The sequence below is a fragment of the Rhinichthys klamathensis genome, unplaced genomic scaffold (assembly GCF_029890125.1).
Source record: "Rhinichthys klamathensis goyatoka isolate OS25496 unplaced genomic scaffold, OSU_Roscu_1.1 h1tg000027l_1, whole genome shotgun sequence".
Taxonomy (NCBI): Eukaryota; Metazoa; Chordata; class Actinopteri; order Cypriniformes; family Leuciscidae; genus Rhinichthys; species Rhinichthys klamathensis.
In genome coordinates this window covers 2,461,918-2,485,306 of record NW_026606577.1, presented here as the reverse complement: position 1 = coordinate 2,485,306, position 23,389 = coordinate 2,461,918, and the positions used below count along the sequence as shown (strand labels likewise).

At 44.7% G+C, this 23,389-nt stretch overlaps 1 protein-coding gene across 3 annotated transcripts in view; it reads right to left on the bottom strand.

The window, feature by feature from the left end:
* Window positions 1–7,849: 7,849 nt before the first annotated feature.
* The window catches only part of gdpd5a (glycerophosphodiester phosphodiesterase domain containing 5a), a 36,493-nt gene continuing 20,953 nt past the window's right edge, over window positions 7,850–23,389 (bottom strand). The window contains exons 5-17 of one of the 3 annotated variants that reach the window (XM_056244501.1): window positions 22,480–22,539; window positions 22,294–22,392; window positions 22,083–22,176; window positions 21,406–21,551; window positions 21,058–21,140; window positions 20,340–20,490; window positions 20,039–20,260; window positions 13,423–13,580; window positions 12,766–12,913; window positions 11,971–12,053; window positions 11,608–11,622; window positions 11,261–11,373; window positions 7,850–8,472 (exon numbers count right to left, since the gene is read on the bottom strand). In XM_056244501.1, the coding sequence (XP_056100476.1) occupies window positions 8,357–8,472; window positions 11,261–11,373; window positions 11,608–11,622; window positions 11,971–12,053; window positions 12,766–12,913; window positions 13,423–13,580; window positions 20,039–20,260; window positions 20,340–20,490; window positions 21,058–21,140; window positions 21,406–21,551; window positions 22,083–22,176; window positions 22,294–22,392; window positions 22,480–22,539 (1,488 nt within the window). In that variant the 3' untranslated portion in view covers window positions 7,850–8,356. The remainder of the gene's footprint in view (window positions 8,473–11,260; window positions 11,374–11,607; window positions 11,623–11,970; window positions 12,054–12,765; window positions 12,914–13,422; window positions 13,581–20,038; window positions 20,261–20,339; window positions 20,491–21,057; window positions 21,141–21,405; window positions 21,552–22,082; window positions 22,177–22,293; window positions 22,393–22,479; window positions 22,540–23,389) is intronic. The other 2 variants (XM_056244509.1, XR_008805975.1) reach the window with 2 other exon arrangements.

Here is a 23,389-nt window from a genome sequence, read left to right as displayed (position 1 = left end):
CTGGAGGTTTTGACTGTGTAAAGAAGCCTTTGTGTTTCAGATCTGTTGCATTAAGGAGTTTTGGTCCAGGGTTTGCCTGTGATGACACTGGACTCTCATATCATGGACAATGTGAGAGGAAGATATTACAGATATTAAAGATGAAACATGTAAATATGCTGTAAATATGGTAAGAGAGGTAAAGCTTTGCTCTTGTAAACCATTTAAACTTTGCCTTGCACATGCCAGACAAAACAAACTACTGAGATTACAAATGCATTATTTTATGCAATAAAAGAGTTCTTTATATCGTACTAATTTCATCTGTTACATATCCAGTCATATGAATATACTGAAACTGGTACAGATGCAGTTAATGTAGGTGGGTTCCTGAAACTAAAAGTGTCACTGAAATGCTAAAAAGAGAGAGATCAGAAATACTCTGAAACACTGGGTCATTCACACTAGTCACCCTTGATTGGTTGCTGCCATCTAGTGTGAGAGCTTACTTACTACATCCATAAAAAAATAGGCAAACTATCAGTGCACAAGTAACTCAAAAGTGTTGAAAAAACAGTTTGGCAAAAAAAAATTCTCACAGTTCTTACTAAAGTCTATCTCAAAGCATTATCATTGGTAACTCTTTATAATAACTCCCATTATTGACATTAACAAATATGCAATATAATGGTTTATTAATCATTAGTTAATGCACATTCAAATAGTTAAACTTGGATTCATTTTTGAATATGCATAAACTATAGACTTGTTAATGATTATATAGCGTTCAATGGTTTGACATTAAAAATGGTTAACATTAAAATTCTCTGCATATCTGAATTTATTTCATTAAAAATACATTACAAAACATGCATTTTTGTTTTAATACATGCTTATTCATAACATGTTTTAATACATGTTATTCTTTTACGCGTGGCGTTTTTCGTGTCGGTGTGCACACTCACATTGGCGCCCTTTGTTTAATCACGAGGCGTTAAACGTCGCCTGATAGCACACGTACATCACACAGACCTCTATTTGATGTGTGTGTTTACATCTGGAAGACGTAATTTTTAGAGTCTTTGCTCATCTGCAATACGATAGGACCTTTCCTGTCAGATGTCAAATAGACGTTTAGAAGATGTCTTTAAGATGTAATGATTTAGAATGTATGTTAAACTGACATCTTAAAGATGTCTATCAGATGTTAGTAAACAGCAGATGCTTTCCAGATGAAGTGATCTTTAACAGACATCTTGCAGACGTATGTGTGCTATCTGAATATCGCGCGCTTAATTCGTCCCGATGTGAACAGGCCTTAAGGTGTTTCGTCGCCATCTAATGGCCTGGCAGCAGAATAAAGGGTTTTTAGTCGTTTTTCGCGGATCCGTGTGAATGGGAATCGTTTTGACAATGGTGTCCCCTGTACGCGGAAAACTCAAAGGAATACTTCCCCGTTTTAAGCATATCGTTGTCGTGTAAACCTACCCTCAATGATCCCGTTTTCAAAAGTTTGCGTTTTCAGACATCCAAGAAGACGCTGGTCGATCGTGTAAATGAACGGCCAAAAACAAAAAGAATTCCGTTTTTTAGTTTAAATTAGTGTTGTGTAAACAGCCCAAATAAAAAAGTAGACATTGTAAAGCTAAAGTATCATTCTATCGTTTACACGACACGGTTTTCAACTAAGGCTATATTTACACGGAAACGATCTGAAGAGAAAATTCAAAAGTGGCGTGGCGTTGCATTATCTTGCGTTTAGACAAGCGTTATGGGTGGGAAATTTGCATGCATATGGTGACGCAAAAGTGTGTGAAATTCGATGTAGTATGCACTCCAGGCGGCTATGGCAATGTGAAGCAGATCTGTGCCTTCACTGTTTAGCAGACAGCGTTTTTACCCTTTAGACGGGAACGCGACGGTGGAGCGTTTTTAAGATTTCCACTCTGGAGGGTGGTTTCACTTTTTTGCGTTTTTAAGCCCCAAAAAAGCGTTCTCGTGTAAACAGGGCCTAAAACGTAAAACTTTTTATGTGTTTTGGTCGTTCATTTACACAACAATTACATTTTGGGTGCCTGAAAACGCAAACTTTTGAAAACGGGTTTCAAAGTGGACGTTTTTGAAAACGTTCTCCGTGTAAACAACAAAAACGTCTCGGGTTACGTATGTAACCCTTGTTCCCTGAGAAGGGAACGAGACACTGCGTCGGTGACGACACTAGGGGAACGCCCTTCAGCGTAGCGCGTCTGAATTTATGAATGAAACCGAATCCAATCCTATTGGCGTTGCGTGATGACATAGCGTGTGACGGCATACACGGATGTGTACAAAGGCACGCCGGCACAAGCAAAGTCAGCTCTTTGCTATGAAGCAAGTGCTCCAAGCAGGGTGAGGTGTGGCGAACCGACGCAGTGTCTCGTTCCCTTCTCAGGGACTTTCGAGGGACTCGAACTGCGTCGGTGACGACACTAGGGGAACGAGATACCCACTATACCACAACGAACCCTGCTCATCCTAGTGTGAAACTGACTTCAGGCACAACCTAGGACGAAAGCACTCGTGCACCGGGTGTAGAGGGAAGGTCCAGACTGTAAAACCTCATGAATGTGTGCGGAGTGGCCCAGCCAGCCGCCTCACAAATATCATGTATGGAAACCCCTGAAAGGAGGGCTCTAGAGGACGCCATGCCTCTGGTGGAGTGAGCCCTCACGGCCATAGGTGAAGGCAAATTGCGCACCTGATAGGCCAGGGAAATAGTCTGAACGATCCAGTTGCTGATGGTCTGCTTAGAGGCGGGAAGCCCCTTCTTGGGAGACCCAAAACACACCAGCAACTGGTCCGACTTCCGCCATGAGGAGGACTTCTGGATGTAATACTGAAGTGCTCTGACAGGGCAGAGCAGATGAAGTCTCTCCTCCTCCGCCGTCACATGAGGCGGAGGATGAAATGCCTGCAGAACCAAAGGCCGTGCCACATTAGATGGCACCTTGGGCAAATAGCCAGGCCTGGGGTGAAGGATGGCCTTAATGTTGCCGGGAGCAAACTCCAAGCACTCATTGGAAATAGAGAGCGCCTGGAGATCTCCTACCCTCCTCAGAGAAGTAATAGCCAACAAGAAGACCACCTTAAATGAAAGGTTCTTGGCCTCAGCCGACTCCAATTCTTCGAAGGGGGCCTCGGCCAGCCCTTCGAGAACCACTGCCAGGTCCCAAGAGGGAACCCTGGTGCGAGTCGCAGGTCTCATCCTCCAGGTTCCACGGAGGAAGCGTACGACCAGGTGATGCCTCCCCAGAGGACCATCACCCAGAGGAGCGTGGAAAGCCGCAATGGCAGCCACATAAACCTTGAGTGTGGACGGGGTAAGCCCGGCAGAAAAGCGGTCTTGGAGAAACTCCAGTACTGAAGCCACTGGGCAGTTAACTGGGTCCAAATCATGCTCTCTGCACCAAATGGAAAATACATTCCACTTAAGGCCGTATAACTTCCTCGTAGAGGGAGCTCTGGAAGTTAGTATAGTCTCAACTACTTCTGCTGACAGGCCGGCTTCTAGGTACTGTGCCCCCTCAGGGGCCAGACCCACAGTTTCCACAGCTCGGGCCGAGGGTGGAGAACTGAGCCCCCCGCCTGAGACAACAGGTCCCTCCTCAGAGGGATCTGCCATGGCGGCCCTGCCAGAAGCAGGATGATGTCCGAGAACCATACTCGGGCCGGCCAAAACGGGGCTACTAATAGTAGGCTGACTCCGTCCTGACGGACCCTCTCTAGAACTGCCGGGAGCAGAGCGATTGGGGGAAAGGCGTACAGACGCAGCCTCGGCCACGTCTGCACAATGGCATCCAACCCCAGCGGGGCTGGATGTGTGAGGGAGAACCACAGTGGACAGTGTGTCGTCTCTCGAGACGCAAATAGGTCCACTTCCACTGGGCCAAACCTCTCGCATATTAACTCCACCACCTCAGGGTGGAGTCTCCAATCCCCGGGCCTCAGCCCCTGCCTCGACAGCATGTCTGCTCCCTGGTTCTGGTCCCCCAGGACATACATCGCCCTGAGAGACGACAGTCTCCGCTGGGACCACAGGAGGATCTGATACGCCAGTCTGCACAGAGGGCTCGACCTCAGACCCCCCTGATGATTTAAGTAAGATACCACCGACATGTTGTCGGATCTTACTAGGACATGGCGACCATGGAGGTCTGGCAGAAAGCTCCTCAGAGCCCGGAACACCGCCAACATCTCTAGGCAATTTATGTGCCAAGAGGAATGTTGGTCCTGCCAGAGACCTCTCGTAAAACGGCCGTCCATGACCGCGCCCCAGCCCGTGAGGGAGGCGTCTGTCGAAATAGATATCCGGTGACACGACGCTCCCAGCCTGGGACCCAGGGACAAGAACCAAGGCTTCTTCCAAATTGATAGGGAACGAAGGCATCTGCGCGAAACCCTTATCAAGCGGAATGGACTTCCCCTCGGGGAAAACCCCTTGGCTCTTAACCACCACTGTAGAGCTCTCATGTGTAGCAGGCCAGAAGGTATTACGCTGGACGCCGCTGCCATGAGACCCAAAACTTTCTGAAAGTGTTTGACAGTGATGGCTTGGCCTAGCTTTATTCTGGACACTGAAGTCAGGACGGACTCGATCCGAGCAGGAGACAATCGTGCCCGCATCGTGACTGACTCCCACACCACTCCCAGGAACAGGGTTCTCTGGGCTGGTGCCAACACACTTTTCTTTGTGTTGAGTCTCAACCCCAGGCTTTGGATGTGGGCGAGGACGACTTTTTAATGCCGAATCGCCAGCTCTCGCGACTGCGCCAGTATCAGCCAGTCGTCGATGTAATTGAGCACCCTGATGCCCTCGAGCCTCAGGGGTGCTAGAGCTGCATCCATACACTTGGTAAAAGTGCGAGGGGAGAGTGCCAGGCCAAATGGAAGAACCCGATATTGGTAAGCTTTGCCCCCGAAAGCAAACCTCAGGAACTTCCTGTGAGATGGAAGGAATGAAGATGTGAAAATAAGCGTCTTTTAGATCTATCGTGACAAACCAATCCTCGGATTGGATTTGACTCACGATGATGGAAATGGTAAGCATCTTGAACCTGAATCTCCTCAGAGACCAGTTCAAGTGCCTTAGATCTAAAAATGGACACAACCCTCCATCCTTCTTGGGAACTATGAAGTACCGGCTGTAGAACCCGGACTCCCTGACTGGTGGGGGAACATGCTCTATGGCCCCTTTTTCCAGCAGCGAGTGAACTTCCTGTTCCAACACTAGACCCTGCTCTGGGTGCACTGAAGTCCAGACCACCCCGTTGAATTTTGGTGGGCGGACCTGGAACTGCAGTCTGTACCCAGTTCTTACAGTGCGCAGGACCCATGGAGAAATGTTCGCGAGGTTTTGCCATGCCTCTGCGAAATTCACCAAAGGAACCAGCCCCTCGGAACCAGCCCCTCTGAGGCCTCAAAGGAGTTAGGACCTCTTTTCCTTAGCCTTCCTATACTGGATGACGGTCCTCAGATCCGTCTTATCAGGAGGCTGAGGGTGTGAGCGTCTACCAGAGTCCCAAGACCTACGAGGGGGAGCTCTGGAAGCGACACTCGCCTTCTGTGCCTGGCGGTAAGAGGAAGAGGAGGATTGCTGTGGCTGTTCTTTAGCAGCAGCCCTCCTAGACCTTGAACGGCGAGGGAGATACCGCTTGAAGGCTTCGCCCTGCTTCTTAGCATCCTCAAACCTGTCCACCACCGCGCTAACAGCCTCACCAAATAGACCTGAGGCTGAAACGGGTGCATCAAGAAGGAAGGTCCTATCCTTCTCCTTCATGCCCGACAGGTTGAGCCACAGATGTCTCTCCGTGGTCACCAGGGCCGACATGGAGCGACCGATGGCACGGGCCGTCTCCTTGGTAACCCGGAGAGACAAGTCTGTGGCTCTGCGAAGTTCAGCGATATCATCTGGAGATGGACCCTCGCCCTGGTCGATATCTCTTAAAAGGTCAGCTTGGTACGCCTGCAATATGGCCATTGTGTGAAGGCTCGCACCAGCTCGACCCGCCGCCATATATGCCCTGCCCACCAAATCGGATGTGGTGCGGCAAGGTTTAGAAGGCAACGCCGGCGACTTCAGGGATGATGCAAGGTCGGGTGAAAGGTAGCTGGCTAGTGCCTCCTCAACCCGAGGCATCATCCCGTATCCCTTATCTCTAACCCCCACAACATTACTATAGTTTAACATTGGAGGATTAGACAGGCGTGATGAAAATGGCCTGTTCCAGGATTTACACAACTCATTGTGAAAATCCGGGAAGAAAGGGAGAGACCGGCGTGAAGGCTGCGTGCGGTGCTGCAGGAAGCGTTCATCGAGTTTACTCTTTGCACGCGCTTCCTGCCGCTCTTGTGGCCAAGAAATATCCAGCTTGGCCACAGCCCGCGTCAAAACCTCCACCAACTCATTATAATTTGGTGCCGGCTGAACAGAGTGGTGCGTGTCAATATGATCCTCATCCCCAACACTTAATATGTCTAATTCCTCGGAATTAGACAGCTGTAAAGCAGGAACATCCTCCCGATCGGGAGAAGCCGCGGAGCGGGCTCCCGAACGGGGAATGGGGGAATCAGACTCATCAGAAGAGGAGCGAGAATATGCCTCGGTAGTCTCGTCCTCGACCAGATCTCTCTGCGATCCCCACGATGAAAGCCGCCGCATTGCCTCGGCAGATGCGGGACCCGAACCGCGGGGAGAACGCAATTGGCCATCCTCCGAAAATAAAGCCAGTCGAGATCGCAGCACTCTCACAGAAAGAGACTCGCAATGAGCGCAAGCAGCCCCCTCAAGAGCTGCTTGAGCGTGCTGTCTTCCCAAACATGACACACACATCTCATGTGAATCCCCAGCCGGGAGAAAACGAGGGCACGGGAACACACACTTTCTGAACTGATCAGCCATACTGAAGTTTTTCAAAAGCAGACAAACGACACCAAATAAGACTCACAAATACAAAGAGCGCTTGCTGAATAGCAAAAAGCTGACTTTGCTTGTGCCGGCGTGCCTTTGTACACATCCGTGTATGCCGTCACACGCTATGTCATCACGCAACGCCAATAGGATTGGATTCGGTTTCATTCATAAACTCAGACGCGCTACGCTGAAGGGCGTTCCCCTAGTGTCGTCACCGACGCAGTTCGAGTCCCTCGAAAGGGAACGTGAATCACTGAAGACAATGACGTCATGCACATGCGTATTACGTGTTCAGTGTTTCATCGCCATCTAATGGCCTGGCAGCAGAACACAGGGCTTTTAGTCGTTTTCGCGTATCCGTGTGAATGGGGATCGTTTTGACAATGGTGTCGTCTGTACGCGGAAAACTCAAAGGACAAACTTCTCCGTTATTGTTGTCGTGTAAACGTACCCTAAAAAGTAGTGATGGGCGATTTTGAAACACTGCTTCATGAAGCTTTTATACCGACACTTGATATTTAATGTTGTTAGATGATTAGTTAATTGCATTTGACAGATTTTACTTTCAATAAAACATTTGCAATGGGTCTGTAAAAGGTGTTTTTATGCATGTTTGGCCAGAGTTTCTGTTGCAGTTACACTGTTCTGACCTGCAGGTGTCGTTTCTAATACTTTGAAACAGTGAATCATTTTTCAAAGCAATTGGTTCAATTGATTCTTCCATCAACTACTAAAAAAGTACTCAGCCTTTTTTCTTTACTGTAGAACAGGATGATTGGCCCAATGTACCTGAATTCATCTGATATACTGATTAATTTCTTCAAACATAATAATTCACTTCAAAACCTCATAAAAACACTCTCAACGCAAGAGATTTCATTACAAAATAAATCACTTAAAAAGACATCAATACAGCAATGCAGAAGAAATCTTAATCTATTGCAATGAGATATGAATCATCAGGAAGCAAATTATATTTTTACAAAAATAAAATAAATAAAAAATAAATAATCATATCAGCCTACAATCAAGCTTTACAATCGGGCTAGTTTGGGGTTCAAATCTCTGAACCTGTGATTTCTGCATGCTTTAACATTAAATCCATTATTCTTCAGTCTGTGCTTCAAGAACATTAATAATAGGACACTTTTATTACCTGCTTTCAACAGTTCGGACACTAAAATTTACAGTGCACAATAACTCAGCTCCATTTGAAATACGGTTTTATACAGAAAAAATACATCATTACATAAGGCATCAAAGCAGAACACTGAATCAGTGGAATACATTCCTCAGAAAGTCTGTGAACCAACGAAAAACGTTCAAAATAAACATCCATCAGAGCCTTCAAAAAAAGCAATTCGGTCTAAAATAATGACCGATTTTGAGCTTGAGATGTTCATTCCATAAAATGGATTCAAGTCTTCACTACAGTTTCGCTGCATGACGTGCCGGCATCATGATATCCTCGTGTGTGTACGTGTCCAGTCCGTTTCCGGTGTAGACGGAGAGCTCATCAGTGCTACCGACACTGTTGTTGATGTCTGAGGGATGAAGCAAGCACAGAACACAGAACTCAGACTCACAGGGTAGATTTCTCCACTAGGGGGTGATATGGGGTCTATATTTAAACGAATAAACATTCACAGAGCCCAGATGTGCCACATCTTCCCCTGACACACCGAGTGACGACGGTCCTGGTAACCAGACTCAAATGACTGTTGAAGATTGAGAGACTGAGTGATGTGACAGGTTTTCTGAACTGTGCTCTTTTTTCCAAATCAATGAAAACTGGCTGTGCATCTTAACATTATTTCTGTAAATTTTGGTTGGTTTCAATCATTTAATGTTTTGGTACATAATCATATAAATGTTACATGGAACAGTAAATGATATATTATACATATAAAAAATAAATGTTATTAATTAAAATAATATTATTTAGTTATTTGTTATGTATATATAAATGTTATTAATTAAAATAATATTATTTAGTTATTTGTTATGTATATATAAATGTTATTAATTAAAATAATATTATTTAGTTATTTGTTATGTATATATAGATTATTTATGTATTAATAACTATATACTTTTATATATATATATATATATATAATTAATCTATATAAACATTATATATATAGGTTATTAATTAAAATAATCTCATTTAGTTGTTTATGTATTATAGATTAATTATATTTATTGTTTATGTATATATGCACACTTGTATGTATGCATGCATGTATGTATATATATATATACACTCACCGGCCACTTTATTAGGTACACCTGTCCAACTGCTCGTTAACACTTAATTTCTAAGCAGCCAATCACATGGCGGCAACTCAGTGCATTTAGGCATGTAGACATGGTCAAGACAATCTCCTGCAGTTCAAACCGAGCATCAGTATGGGGAAGAAAGGTGATTTGAGTGACTTTGAACGTGGCATGATTGTTGGTGCCAGAAGGGCTGGTCTGAGTATTTCAGAAACTGCTAATCTACTGGGATTTTCACGCACAACCATCTCTAGGGTTTACAGAGAATGGTCCGAAAAAGAAAAAACATCCAGTGAGCGGCAGTTCTGTGGGCGGAAATGCCTTGTTGATGCCAGAGGTCAGAGGAGAATGGCCAGACTGGTTCGAGCTGATAGAAGGGCAACAGTGACTGAAATAACCACTCGTTACAACCGAGGTATGCAGCAAAGCATTTGTGAAGCCACAACACGCACAACCTTGAGGCGGATGGGCTACAACAGCAGAAGACTCCACCGGGTACCACTCATCTCCACTACAAATAGGAAAAAGAGGCTACAATTTGCAAGAGCTCACCAAAATTGAACAGTTGAAGACTGGAAAAATGTTGCCTGGTCTGATGAGTCTCGATTTCTGTTGAGACATTCAGATGTTAGAGTCAGAATTTGGCGTAAACAGAATGAGAACATGGAACCATCATGCCTTGTTACCACTGTGCAGGCTGGTGGTGGTGGTGTAATGGTGTGGGGGATGTTTTCCTGGCACACTTTAGGCCCCTTAGTGCCAATTGGGCATCGTTTAAATGCCACGGCCTACCTGAGCATTGTTTCTGACCATGTCCATCCCTTTATGGCCACCATGTACCCATCCTCTGATGGCTACTTCCACCATGTCACAAAGCTCTAATCATTTCAAATTGGTTTCTTGAACATGACAATGAGTTCACTGTACTAAAATGGCCTCCACAGTCACCAGATCTCAACCCAATAGAGCATCTTTGGGATGTGGTGGAACGGGAGATTCGCATCATGGATGTGCAGCCGACAAATCTGCGGCAACTGTGTGATGCCATCATGTCAATATGGACCAAACTCCCTGAGGAATGCTTCCAGCACCTTGTTGAATCTATGCCACGAAGAATTGAGGCAGTTCTGAAGGCAAAAGGGGGTCCAACCCGTTACTAGCATGGGGTACCTAATAAAGTGGCCGGTGAGTGTATATATATATATATATATATATATATATACACACACACACACACACATAATATATATATTATCTTTCATTTTAAATATAATTAATCTATATAAACTATATATTTTGTTTTTTACTTCATAAACTTTTGTTGTTTATGTATATATAAATTATATTTATTAATAACTGTACATATGCATGTATGTATACACACACACACACACACATATATATATATATATTAGTTAATGCAATACACATCATCAACTAATAGTAAACAGTTTATAAAATTGTGTAAATCATATAAATATACGTATAAATATAGGAAGTGTGTGTTTGTATATATATATATATATATATATATATATATATATATATGAAAAATGTAAGGTTTGGCATGTGCAGAAAAAAAAAAACATTTATATATATATATTTATTATGTGTGTGTGTGTATATATATATATATATATATATATATATATATATATATATATATATATAAATGTTTTTATTTTTTATTTCTGCACATGCCAAACCTTAATTTTTCATATATATATATATATATATATATATATATATATATATATATATATATATATATATATATATATATATATATATATACAAACACACACTTCCTATATTTATACGTATATTTATATGATTTACACAATTTTATAAACGGTTTACTATTAGTTGATGATGTGTATTGCATTAACTAATGTTAAACTAATTGTAAAGGTTAATTGAGAAGTTAGATATTGGCGGTGCATTATGACTGCCACCAGGAGGCAATGTGTAACAGCCATATGCAGAGGTCACAGAGTGTTCATTTGTACTAGCCAGGGTTTATCTCCACACAGCTGTGCTCGTGCGACTCACCTGAGAAGATCAGTTTCTCCTTCATGAGGTTGACGTCACGGCTCGGCCGACGCACTACAGCGCTTAGCATGATCTGCTCAGGGTTGTAGCTGCGCATGCCACTCATTTTCCACCTGAGGAAAAAACATGACAACACACCGTCACAAAAACACACTTCTGAGGGTCTGAAAGTGTCACATCTTGAGATATTTGTTGAGATAAAGTAAGGTAGAAAACTTATAAGGTTAAAGGGGGAGAAGAACAGAGCTAAGAAATTAGGTAAACGCACATGAGAAAATTATGAAAAAAAACCCCACCTTAACAGTATGTTAAAAAAAATCTGTCCCTAAAATACTCATCCTCATTACCTGATCAGGTGATAGCTGAGTAATATCAGCGTGCAGCGGAGGACAGGTGCATGCAAAGAGCAGAGGACAGCGAGAAAACAGGGGGAAAGTAGATTGCCAAAGAGAAAAGAGCAGAGCCATCAGTTGAAAAGCGCCCGGCCGGCCAGCAGATTTACAGCAAGCATGCTAACTACAACAACCTAACATTAATGCCGAGGACTGCTCTGAAAAATCAGGCAGGCGTTCGTGCAAATGTGTGTGAGTGCAGAAATCGACGTATCTCACATTAAAGCCTTTACCGACACACAGCAAAAGCATACTGATTCCAGTATTCAAAAGTATTTAGAAACACCTCAAAGCACATGATAAAAGAGATGCACTTACTTCTGAAATATGAAAATGCCAATGACAATCGCCACAGAGATTAAATCTGAAGTGATCCATATCAGGCCATATTCATCTGCACTCTACAAAACATGTTATAGCAGCAATCTGCCATTAGATATCAATATAAATTCATAATAGAGCTTATGAGGAGAAAAACATTACAGGCAGAATAGAATAGAATAAAAGAGTAGAGTAGAATAAAATAAAAAACAAATATATATATATATATATATATATATATATATATATATATACACATACACTATATACAGAATTTTATATAGAATTTATTGAACTTTTAAATGTCTAATGGGGTCTAAATATTCAGTCTAAAAACTGTATGCAAAAGGTTCTTAGATAGTGTACTATTTTCAAGGAGATTTTCTATAAGTATGCATGCTCCCTGGAGCTGATATTGGCCACACGTCCTAGCACTCAACAAACCTTTTCTGATGCAAATGTATGCAACTAAGATGCATCATTTCCCAATACTGGATTACTAGTCTTGCATCATATATTAATTATGCCAACGCCAAGACTCAATCTAGAGATTTTTTTAACATTATCGGTGTTGTTTTTGGATGGCAAAATGTGTTAAACGGGGCCAAGATTCACTACATCCTCCTTGGAAGCTTACGGCATAATCAAATTAGTCATTCAATGAACATGCGGCCGATGTGTAGGACTTTATGAATGACAGGCGTTCCAAATGAGTGAGAGAGAGAGAGAGAGAGAGAGAGAGAGAGAGAGAGAGAGAGAGAGAGAGAGAGAGAGAGAGAGAGAGATCTGTACCATGATCCAGATAGGATTAGGCACTTTCTTCAGGATGTGTGGGGCATCAGAGGAGACAGATTGAACCCCGCTGCACCACATGAGCGAATAAAGCCACGGCTCGTTCACCGTATACACGTTCACACTCACGTTACTGCCAGAAAACTGCCTGCTCACAACACACACACACACAGAGAGAGAGAGAAAGTGAGCTTAGTAAAAGTATTACAGAACAAAACCACACGCTCTATTTTCATATGAATGGAATTATAAAATTGACGATAAAATGTATTCTATAGAGCAATAAATAATAATGCACCAAAATAAAATCTCACATTAAAAACATTAAAATATATATTATATAAATATAAAACTACAAAACAATGCATAATAAGATTTCATAAAGTAATAACAATAATAATAAACATAACTTAAAAACATTATATGGATATAAAATTAAATAATGGTAGATGTTAAATTAATATTATATTTCCAAAAACTGTATCCCATAATAATGTAATAGTAATTTAATATCCTACGATTTTACCGTAACAGCTATAGTAAACTTTCGAGAGTAACGGGCATTGAGAACATCTGATGTTATATTTCACTGCAAAATGCTTTCAGTATGATATTCAATCCAGATTGCGAAAGGTAGATGTGTGTGTGTGTGTGTACCTGATATCCTGAGCTCTGGCCTGGCTGTAGTGGAGGGTCAGAGTACTGATCCCTCTATCTTTCAGCTCAGACACAGGAAGTTTCTCATCTGACGTTTGCTGAAGGAGAGGAACTGCTGCACGCACCTTCTTCCTGTACCAGTCAGGCGTCCACATCACCTAAACAGACACAGGAGCTTATTAAGCTCTTTTACAATCTTAGAAGCTTGTTAAAGCATAAACATTTTACAAACACTGAATATTAAGGCAAAATTTAAACAAACTATATAAAAATATTTTTAGGTAAATTCATAATTTATTAATAATGATTCGGCAGATGAAGTAGTACCTAATAAAGGTCTTTTCTAATGTTAGAAGCTTATTAAGAATATTTTTCTCAATTTTTAAGATGTAGTCTGACTAAGACATATTAGACAAGATTTCAACAAATTCGATTTCAAATTCAAAAAAGATTTCAAATAAATAAATCGTTTTTGACATTTATTTTGACATTTTTAAAAGTATTTTAGATGAATTCTGAATTGATTAGAAATTGTTTGCAACATACATTAATCTACAATTATATTAAAAAAAATACCTTTTTTCTTACATAAATTCTGAATTTATTAGAAATTATTTGGTTCATAAAATGATGATAACGGTATTTTTTAAAGGGGGGGGGGGGGTGAAATGCTATTTCATGCATAGTGAGTTCTCTTACGAGAGGTTCTCTCATATTGCGTAAGTTTAGCTTACGCTACGGGGAAAGATTCATCTTCTCGAGATATTGAAGCCAAAAAATTATCCTTAATTTTGTATTCATTGTCAACGCAGTGCAGCAGCTAGCAGACCTAGAGCAGGCCATCTCGCGTGCTCATTGGCTGCCCTGCTGGCATCTGCTGCAGCCTACCAGTGAGCCCCGCGTGACGTCACGCCCAATGAAGGGCGCTCGCGCCTTCATAGCGTCACAGCCCGCCAGAATGGGCGTGGCTTAGCGTATAAAAGAAGGGGCTGTAGGCTGACTTCCCTGATTTTTCGACTCTTCAGCGAGCTCTCCACATCGCTGGATCAGAGAGAAGCCACCGCCGCCGTCGAACAGCGAACAGCCAGCTTAGGACAGCGCTGAGGAAGCCGGCCGTCTTCGCCACCTTCAGCCATCCGTGCGAGCTACGCTATCCGGCGACGTATCCTTTTTACATTGCAAAACTCTATTTCTAAAAGAGCGCGAGCGTCTTTTTAAAGATGCCTCGCACTTCCTGCGGCTCGCGCAGAGCCCCGCTCAGCGTTGGAGACCGCCACGTGATCTGCGCTCTCTGCCTGGGCCTGGAACATGCAGAGCTCGCCCTCGCGTCCGGGGGCTGCGAGCTCTGCAAAGCACTTCTGCTGTCGACCCTACGGGCTCGACTCGAAGTCTTCAACCCGGATGCAGCCGCTCCGCCCTCCGTGGGACCGCGCAGGAAGAAGCGCCGTTCCCTGAGGCAGCCGGAGCCCGTGGCCACAGCGACGCGCTCGCCGGAGGATCTCCCTCGAGCCCCGCTTTCACCTTCCCCGCCTCCCCTCCCCGACGCGCAGCTGCCGCTCACGAGCCTCACTGCCGTCGCGTCTGAGAAGGAGGCCGAGGAACACGCCACGAGAGACTGCTGCTCCATCCTGGCATCGGACAGCGAGGAATGGTCGCTTCACTCCGGCTCCTCGTCGATCCAGGATTCCAGCCGTTCCCGCGCTGGAGCTGACGCGGAACTTATGCGCCTGCGGACGCAGGCCGTCGACTGCCTCGGGCTCGAGTGGTCGCTGCCAAAGGAACCCGCGCCGAACAGGCTTGACGGCTGTTTCCTTCGAAGTCGCCGCCGTGCAGCTTCAGCGAGCAGGCCCGCTCCATTCCTGCCGGAACTTCATACGGAGCTGACGAAGTCTTGGAATGCACCATTCTCCTCGAGACTTCAGTCCCAGGCCTCCGCGTCGCTTTCCCAAGTGGACGGCGCCGCCGAGAAAGGGTACACGGCTATTGCCCCTGTGGAAGAGAAGGTCGCAGCGCACCTTTGCCCGCCCTCCGCGAGATGGCGGTCTCGGTCAGCCATCCCGTCGAAAGCCTGCAGAGCCACGTCCGCCTTGGCCGGCCGCGCATATGCCGCCTCCGGCCAGGCCGCATCTGCTCTCCACTCCATGGCTGTGTTACAGATCCTGCAAGCCGACCTCCTCCGTGAATGGAATGAGAAGGGCCGGGATCCAGCTGCGGTTACAGATCTGAGAAGCGCAACAGATCTCTCTCTCCGCGCCACCAAAACCGCAGCTCAAGCCATCGGACGAGCCATGGCCGCGTTGACTGTAACAGAGAGGCACCTCTGGTTGACGCTCGCGGATATGAGGGAAGCTGAGCGAGCCACCTTCCTGAACGCGCCGCTCTCCCACACTGGTCTCTTCGGCCCAGCGGTAAACGGGATCGTTGACCGTTTTTCTGAAGCGCAAAAGACCACGCAGGCCATGAACCTCTTCCTGCCGCGACGCTCGAGCTCCGCTACAGGCCGCTCTCGCGAGAAACAAAGCCAGCCTCCTGTACGAGCTAGCACCCAGCGTCCAGCGCAGCCCCAGCCTTTGCAGCGACGTCAGGGCGGCCGCCCTAGGTCGCGCTCAGATAGCCGTCAAAGACCGCCGCCCCCCAGGGGGCCTCGGCAGAAGATCACACTGAAGTATGAGCACGCGAAGTCCTCCTAACAAAGAGAGATAAAAGACACGCGTGTCCCGCCACGGCCGGACCGCCGTCAAAGCTTATTTCCCTGTCAGTCCCCTTCAAACAGGCTACTGCAGTGGTTCATTTAGCAGCCAACGAGCCGGTTTGTCCACCCTCTCGCCTGCACACAAACGCCGTTTTTACGGCGACCCAGAGAAATCTCAAAAAGAGTATTATGTCTGGTCCAGCTCACGCCGTCAGTGTTTTAAGTGTAGTGAAAGTGCCCACGCCCCAGTGTTCACCCCTACACACGAGCACTTCAAATATCGTGTCACCCACAGAGCACACTCTCATAAAGCGCAGAAAAGCCGCTCGAGTGTTGAATATAAGAAATGTGTCCACAGGTCTGTGCCCACTATCTGCCCGCTCTGTTACACGGTCAAGAAAGCAGGTTATGAATTTAAGTCCCGTGCCCGCCAGAGAGCATTCACGCTTACTAACACAAACCTCCCCCCGGGCGCCGCCCGCGCGTTTAAGTGCTATCACAAAACGCAGGGCGTTAATAAGACGCTCCCCATCCATTTTGATCGGGACGTCAAATACACATGTAAGTCTCGTGCCCGCGCAAATGCGCTCACGCTTACAGAACGCTTTTCCGCCCAAAGCGCCGCTCGCGCGTCAAAAAGTGAGGAGAAAAGGTTCCCCATCCCTTATGATTGGGATGCTGGTTGAATGCTCGCGCGTCCCGCCGAGCTTGGGTTTCTGGCGGTCAGAAAATCAGAGTGACTCAGACCTGCATAGCGACTCTGCAGCCCTGGTTAGGGGCCGACTGGTACCAGCTGGGAGTGATGATGGGAACCATCTCTTATCGGAAAGTAATTTCAACAGACGCGTCCAACTGGGGTTGGGGCGCGCTGTTCGAGGGCAGACCGGTCTTTGGCCAGTGGTCAGACCAAGAGAGGTGTTTTCACATAAACTGTCTGGAGATGATAGCGGTCGAGAATGCGCTGAAGCGCTTCCTCCCGTTCATACAGGACCAACATGTTCTTGTCCGCTCGGACAACATGTCTGTGGTATCCTATGTAAACCGTCAGGGCGGTGTCAGATCCAGAAATCTCTGCAATCTGACGGAACGCCTCCTTATTTGGTCTCAGATGCACCTGCGCTCGCTGAGGGCGGCGCACGTGCCTGGCTATTTGAACGACGGCCCAGACAAACTGTCCAGGGACAACGTTCCCCCAGGGGAATGGTCCCTGCACCCTCAAACGGTCCAGAAACTGTGGCGCCTATTCGGCAGGGCGGAAGTCGACCTATTTGCGTCAAAACACAACGCTCAATGCCCGACGTTCTTCTTGAAGGACGAGGACGCGCTGGCCCAGGTTTGGCCCAGCCTCCGGCTATATGCTTTCCCTCCGGTCTCTCTGTTACCACAGGTGATCAAGAGAATCAGGGAAACGCGCCACTCGGTGCTCCTCATAGCCCCGCGTTGGGAGAATCAGATTTGGTTCCCGGAGCTAGCACGGCTGTCACATACAGCTCCGTGGCCGATTCCGGTGAGGGCAGATCTCCTCTCTCAGGCTCCCGGCACGATCTGGCATCCCCATCCAGAGCGCTGGCCTCTGCACGCATGGTTGATCAACGGGTACTCGTTGCCCTGCCAGAAGGAGTAATGAACACGATCACGCAGTCTAGAGCCCCTTCCACGAGAAGGCTCTATGCGTATAAATGGTCGGTGTTCTCTGGATGGTGCACTGACAGAGGTCTGGACCCGCGGACATGCGGGGTGGCGCATCTGCTCTCCTTCCTACAAGAGCTGTTGGATAAGGGAAGGTCCCCATCCACGCTCAAAGTATACGTAGCGGCCGTGGCAGCGTTCGCAGAATCGACACACGGCCAGTCATTAGGAAGACATGAGTTGGTCATCCGCTTCCTTAGAGGAGCTAGGAGGATGAACCCGCCGCGCCCCCCGTCGGTTCCCATGTGGGATCTTTCACTGGTCCTAGAGGCCCTGAAAGCTTTTCCCTTCGAACCACTAAACTCCGTGGGGTTGAAATATCTATCACTGAAAACCGTCTTTCTGACTGCACTGTCGTCAGTAAAACGTGTGGGGGACCTGCATACGCTGTCTGTCAGCGCATCGTGTCTTAAGTTCGGGTCGAATGACTCTAAAGTCATCCTCAGACCTAGACATGGCTACGTTCCTAAAGTGATGGGCACTCCGTTCAGAGCGCAAGTTATCTCGTTGTCAGCTCTCCCAGCATCTGACAGCGAAAGTGATGTGAACCTCCTCTGCCCTGTCAGAGCGCTGAGGTTTTACATTACGCGCTCCGCCTCATTCAGGCGTTCGGAACAGCTGTTTGTTTCGTTCGGTGGGCGCACCAAAGGTCTCGCCTCCTCGAAACAGAGCCTGTCCAGATGGATAGTGGACGCTATAGCAGCCGCTTACGCGTCAAAAGGTCTGCAATGCCCTCTGGGCATCAGGGCTCATTCCACGAGAGGCGTGGCCTCTTCGTGGGGATGGTCCAGTGGAATTTCTATCTATGACATATGTGTAGCGGCGGGCTGGAGCTCCCCGTCTACCTTTGTCAGGTTTTATAACCTAGAAGTTCCTGCCTTGCAGGCTAAACTGTTGTCAGTTTAAAGGAAAGGTGTATTCTGCCCAGACCTCCTGCTCAGATCACTCTCACATGACTCAGCTCTCCTGCTTGAGCTGCACTAAGTAGGGTATGTGCCATGTGCCTATACAGACCGGCGCGCTGCTCTGTATTCCCTATGTGTGCTTATGTACAAGTGATGGCCCGCGTGGCTGGCCACCTTATTCTCCACCTTATAGTGTTCCCCTGAAAGTTCGGGGTCTCATGGTGGATGCTTGGCGCGCACGGCGTTGACAAAGTGTTCCCGTAGCGTTAGCTAAACTTACGCAATACGAGAGAACCTCTCGTAAGACAACGATACTCGGTTACTGACGTAACCTCGGTTCTCTCTAGAGAGGGAACGAGTATTGCGTAACCGGCCGTGCTCGCGCCACGAGCGACTTCGCTTCAGTCGTCGAAAAACCAGGGAAGTCAGCCTATAGCCCCTTCTTTTATACACTAAGCCACGCCCATTCTGGCGGGCTGTGATGCTATGAAGGCGCGAGCGCCCCTCATTGGGCGTGATGTCACGCGGGGCTCACTGGTAGGCTGCAGTTCTCGTTCCCTCTCTAGAGAGAACCGAGGTTACGTCAGTAACCGAGTATCGTTTTTTACACTGTTTTAGAGTTGGATTCCCATGCTAAACATGGACAAAGTTTAAAAAATTAAGTTGTACGTTTGATTGAGTATTTCTGTTCTCAAAATACTCCTTCCTGGTTGTCAAGTTTCGGAAAGTTTTTTTCGAGTATGGGTGCGTATGACGTCAGATGCGCCGGAATTTCCTTATACGGTCCTAAGGGCACTTCTCTCGCGCGCAGCTGTAGAGCGATGGCCGTAACCTATGCCCATCAAAGCGCTGTGCATCGGCTGCGCTCGAATATGTCACCAAAGAAGTGTGTTTTCGGTTGCCAAGGCAAGACAACACTGCACAGATTCCCAAAGAATCAAGCGTTAAGGGACCAGTGGATGGAGTTTGTTTTTCCAGAACATCAACACAGTTGTGCAAGTGTTCTTGTTTGTTCCATGCATTTCGAGGATGATTTTTTTATAAACAAAGCCCAGTTCGAAGCCGGATTTGCTAATCGTTTAGTTAGTATTTTAGAAGCTTATTAAGATTTGGACAAAATTTTAAGAGAACATTACAATAAACTGTAAATAAATAAATACATACATCCATACAATTAAAATACAAAATCTTAAATATTGTTAGATACATTTTAAATTTATTTGAAATTATTTGCCTCATTCAGAACATGTTGCCCATTTATTTGATAATCTTCATATTATTCCGTCACTTATAACACTGCTAAATGTCTGCATGTGTGTTGTGCTCTCACCTGTTCTGGTGGGATGCTGGATCTCTGAATCACCTTCAGTGCATCACTGACCCAGAGCTGGTGCCGGGGATGCTGGGGTGGAGGCCGGCGCAGGCTGAAGATCACAGAGCGGTTGGTTCTAGCAGCCAGACGCAGCAGCTCCGCCAGGCTACACACCGTCTGATTGGCCGTGCGGTTGCGGTCCTTCTCTGACAAGTACTGCGCTGTCCAGTACGGGTCATCCTGAGGGACAAATAACGTCAAAATCTTTGTTATCAGTGAATGTAGACAACAGAAGTGAGAAAGGAATAGAATTGAATACCCTGAGGAACCAAAGTCCAGCATTGAGACTGCGAATCTCTGTCCAGTTAAAGAACGAGGCGTCGTTGTCCTGACGGGCAGGAAACAGTTTGTCCACGTCGGTGGTCCTGCGTAGTGTGCGGTCCCTCATCAGAAAGGGCACTCCATCCAGACTGAAGTGAAAAAAGCATCCAATCACACAAGAGTCTGGTTATTCAGAGCCAATCAGAGCAGCAGCTATTCTTTTCTCATATTCAAAAAGGTATGAAATAAAACAAAATAAAATATTAAATAAATAAATAAATAAATAAATATTTTTGAGATAAATTCATAATTTATTAGAAAGAATTAAACACTCACTAAGAATATGTTCTCAATATTTAAGATTTAGACTGAATAATAAGACGTCATATTTCAACAAAATATATAAATATAAATAAATACAAACATTTTTAAATCTTAACCAATTTCTAATAAATTCTGAATTCCTCTAAAATTATTTATCTCATAAAGTAGCTGATTAAAGCCTTTTCTAATGTTGGAAGATTATTAAGAATATTTTTCTCCATTGGTCTCATTAAAAAAGGTATAATAATAAAATAAATAAATAAAATAAATAAATAATAAAAAATGAAATGAAATAAAATAAAAAATAGAAAAAATAGAAAATAAAATAAAATTAGATTAATTAAAAAAGGTATATGAAATTTCATTAAGAAAGTCAACAACAAAATGGATACCTAACGGTAACATCTGCTTCCAGGGTAGCGACTTTCTGTTGCAGCGCTTTACTAAACGACATAATAGTGTGTTCTGGAGCGAGCTGAGAGAGAGAGAGAGAGAGAGAGAGAGAGAGGCAGTGTGTAATGCTAGTTACTGTCTTAACACTCCTTAGAAGAAGTCAAACAAACAGTTTAAGCTTCACCGTACAATCAGCTTAATGTTTAGAGTAAGTGTAAGTCTCTATAGCAGGGATACACAGTCTTTCTAGCTCTTTCTATTTGTTGCTAAACTTCACAAAGAAACCACAAGCAAGCCATGTCATAGCCCTTGGTTCCGGCCTGGAAAAGCAGGATTATGAAACTCACCATTGGAGCTCCACGACGGCCAACGACAGCAGGACGAGGACCGAGCTTGGACCGGTCCATGATGCAGGGAGAAGAGATGAAGAGGGGAACCAGATACAAAACCAGGAGAACGCTCACATAAAGCACCAGCGTTACAACCTGGAGTCCTGAGCAAACACACAAACATATGCATGTCAAAAAAAATACACCACTGTTCAAAAGGTTGGGGTCGGTACAATTTTTTTTCATGTATCTGGAAGTCTTTTATGATCACCAAGACTGCTTTTATTTATTCAAAAATACAGCAATACTCAAAGTGTAAAATATTATAATACTGTGAAATATTGTAATTTAAAAGAACTGTTTTTTTTGTTGTTTTTTTAATCTGATTTATTCCTGTGATGGAGTTGAATTTTCAGCATAATTACTCCAGTCTTCAGTGTCACATGATCCTTCAGAAATCATTCTAATATGCTGATTCGGTGCTCAAGCAACATGTATTATTATTATCAATGTTTAAAAAAGTTCTGCTGCTTAATATTTTTGTGGAAACCGTGTTTTTTGTGGTAATAGAAAATTAACAATTAACTGTCATTTATTTATTTATTGGTGCAGGAGTGCCAGATTCAAATTACAGTCGACAGTCGTCCTGGCTCTGACCCGATCAGCCATTTCCCCTCACATGACCTTCAACTCACTTGATCTCTCTCCGCGGACCACCTGACCGGCGATGACCCACCCTAATGCGGTGACCACAGCTAAAGCCCCGATGTGCAGGAACGGCCCTGTGAACTACACCAGGAAAAACATGAGACAGAAGAACACACTTTCAAATATCACACGACAGGGCTTAAATTAATTGTCAAGTAAGACCTCAAGACATTAATATGCTGATGATGTTGATCCAACCTGCAGAGAAATTATGACAATGTCCCATTCGTCCTGCCAGAAATCATCAACGGACACCACTCCTGTTATGGTGGAGAGCAGAACAGCCAAAACTACAATCTGTGGGAAATAAAATATTTTAATTTACATTCAGAACCTTGGTCTGGTTCTAGACTTAAACAGACTTACAAAGAGGTTCCGTCTCACCTTATGGATCCAGTATAAGTTAAGCTGCTGCCCCAGTGCAATGTGACAAAGTGCAAGAATCTGAAGAAAGATTTTAAAAAATATATAAAATTCACATAGTATATATATAAATATATATATATATATAAATAAATATATATAGTATTTATGTGTATATTTATACACACACAGTATATATACACACAGTATATTGCCAACAGTTATTCTGACCTAATTGATAGAGTGTGTAGGATTTCATTTCTTAAACAACCATGTAGAAAGACACATCATAGCCATATCCAGGATGACAATGTCAAGATTCATCAGACTCAAATTGTGAAAGAATGTTTGGGAGGGAGCATGAGGAATCATTTTCACACATGAATTGGTACCTCTGAGTCCATACGTTAAATTCATTGAAAGTCTATGGGATGTGCTGGAGGAGACTTTAGGAGACCAGTTTGCTGGACTCTTGCATTGTCACTACAAGATCTTGACAAAAAAAATGTACCGGTATGCATCTCTTGATGGAAATAAATGTTTTTTTCTTTTATTTGAACATTTATAGTTCTTCTCGCTTGTGCTCTACTCATCTTGAGTTAGATAAGACTGTCAGTTGATGGATGTCTGAAGAAAAGTCTTTCAGCTTTCTTCCCACACTTTTAAAGCTTCCTCACATTAATCATCAACCCATGGAAGTCGTCGGGATTTTTTGTTCAGAGATTTTCTTGGGACTGTATCATTCTGATATAGATATAAGCGCTTTGTGAAACTCTGCATAGCATCTGGGCTGTCCTCTGGAAAACGTGCAAATCTCTCATAACGGAGAGTTGAAACTGATACAAGTTTACTTTTTTTAATTTGCCATCTTTGTACTTTGTTTCTTCCTCTATTCCTTTAATGGTTACAATAGGGAAATGTTTACTTCCAA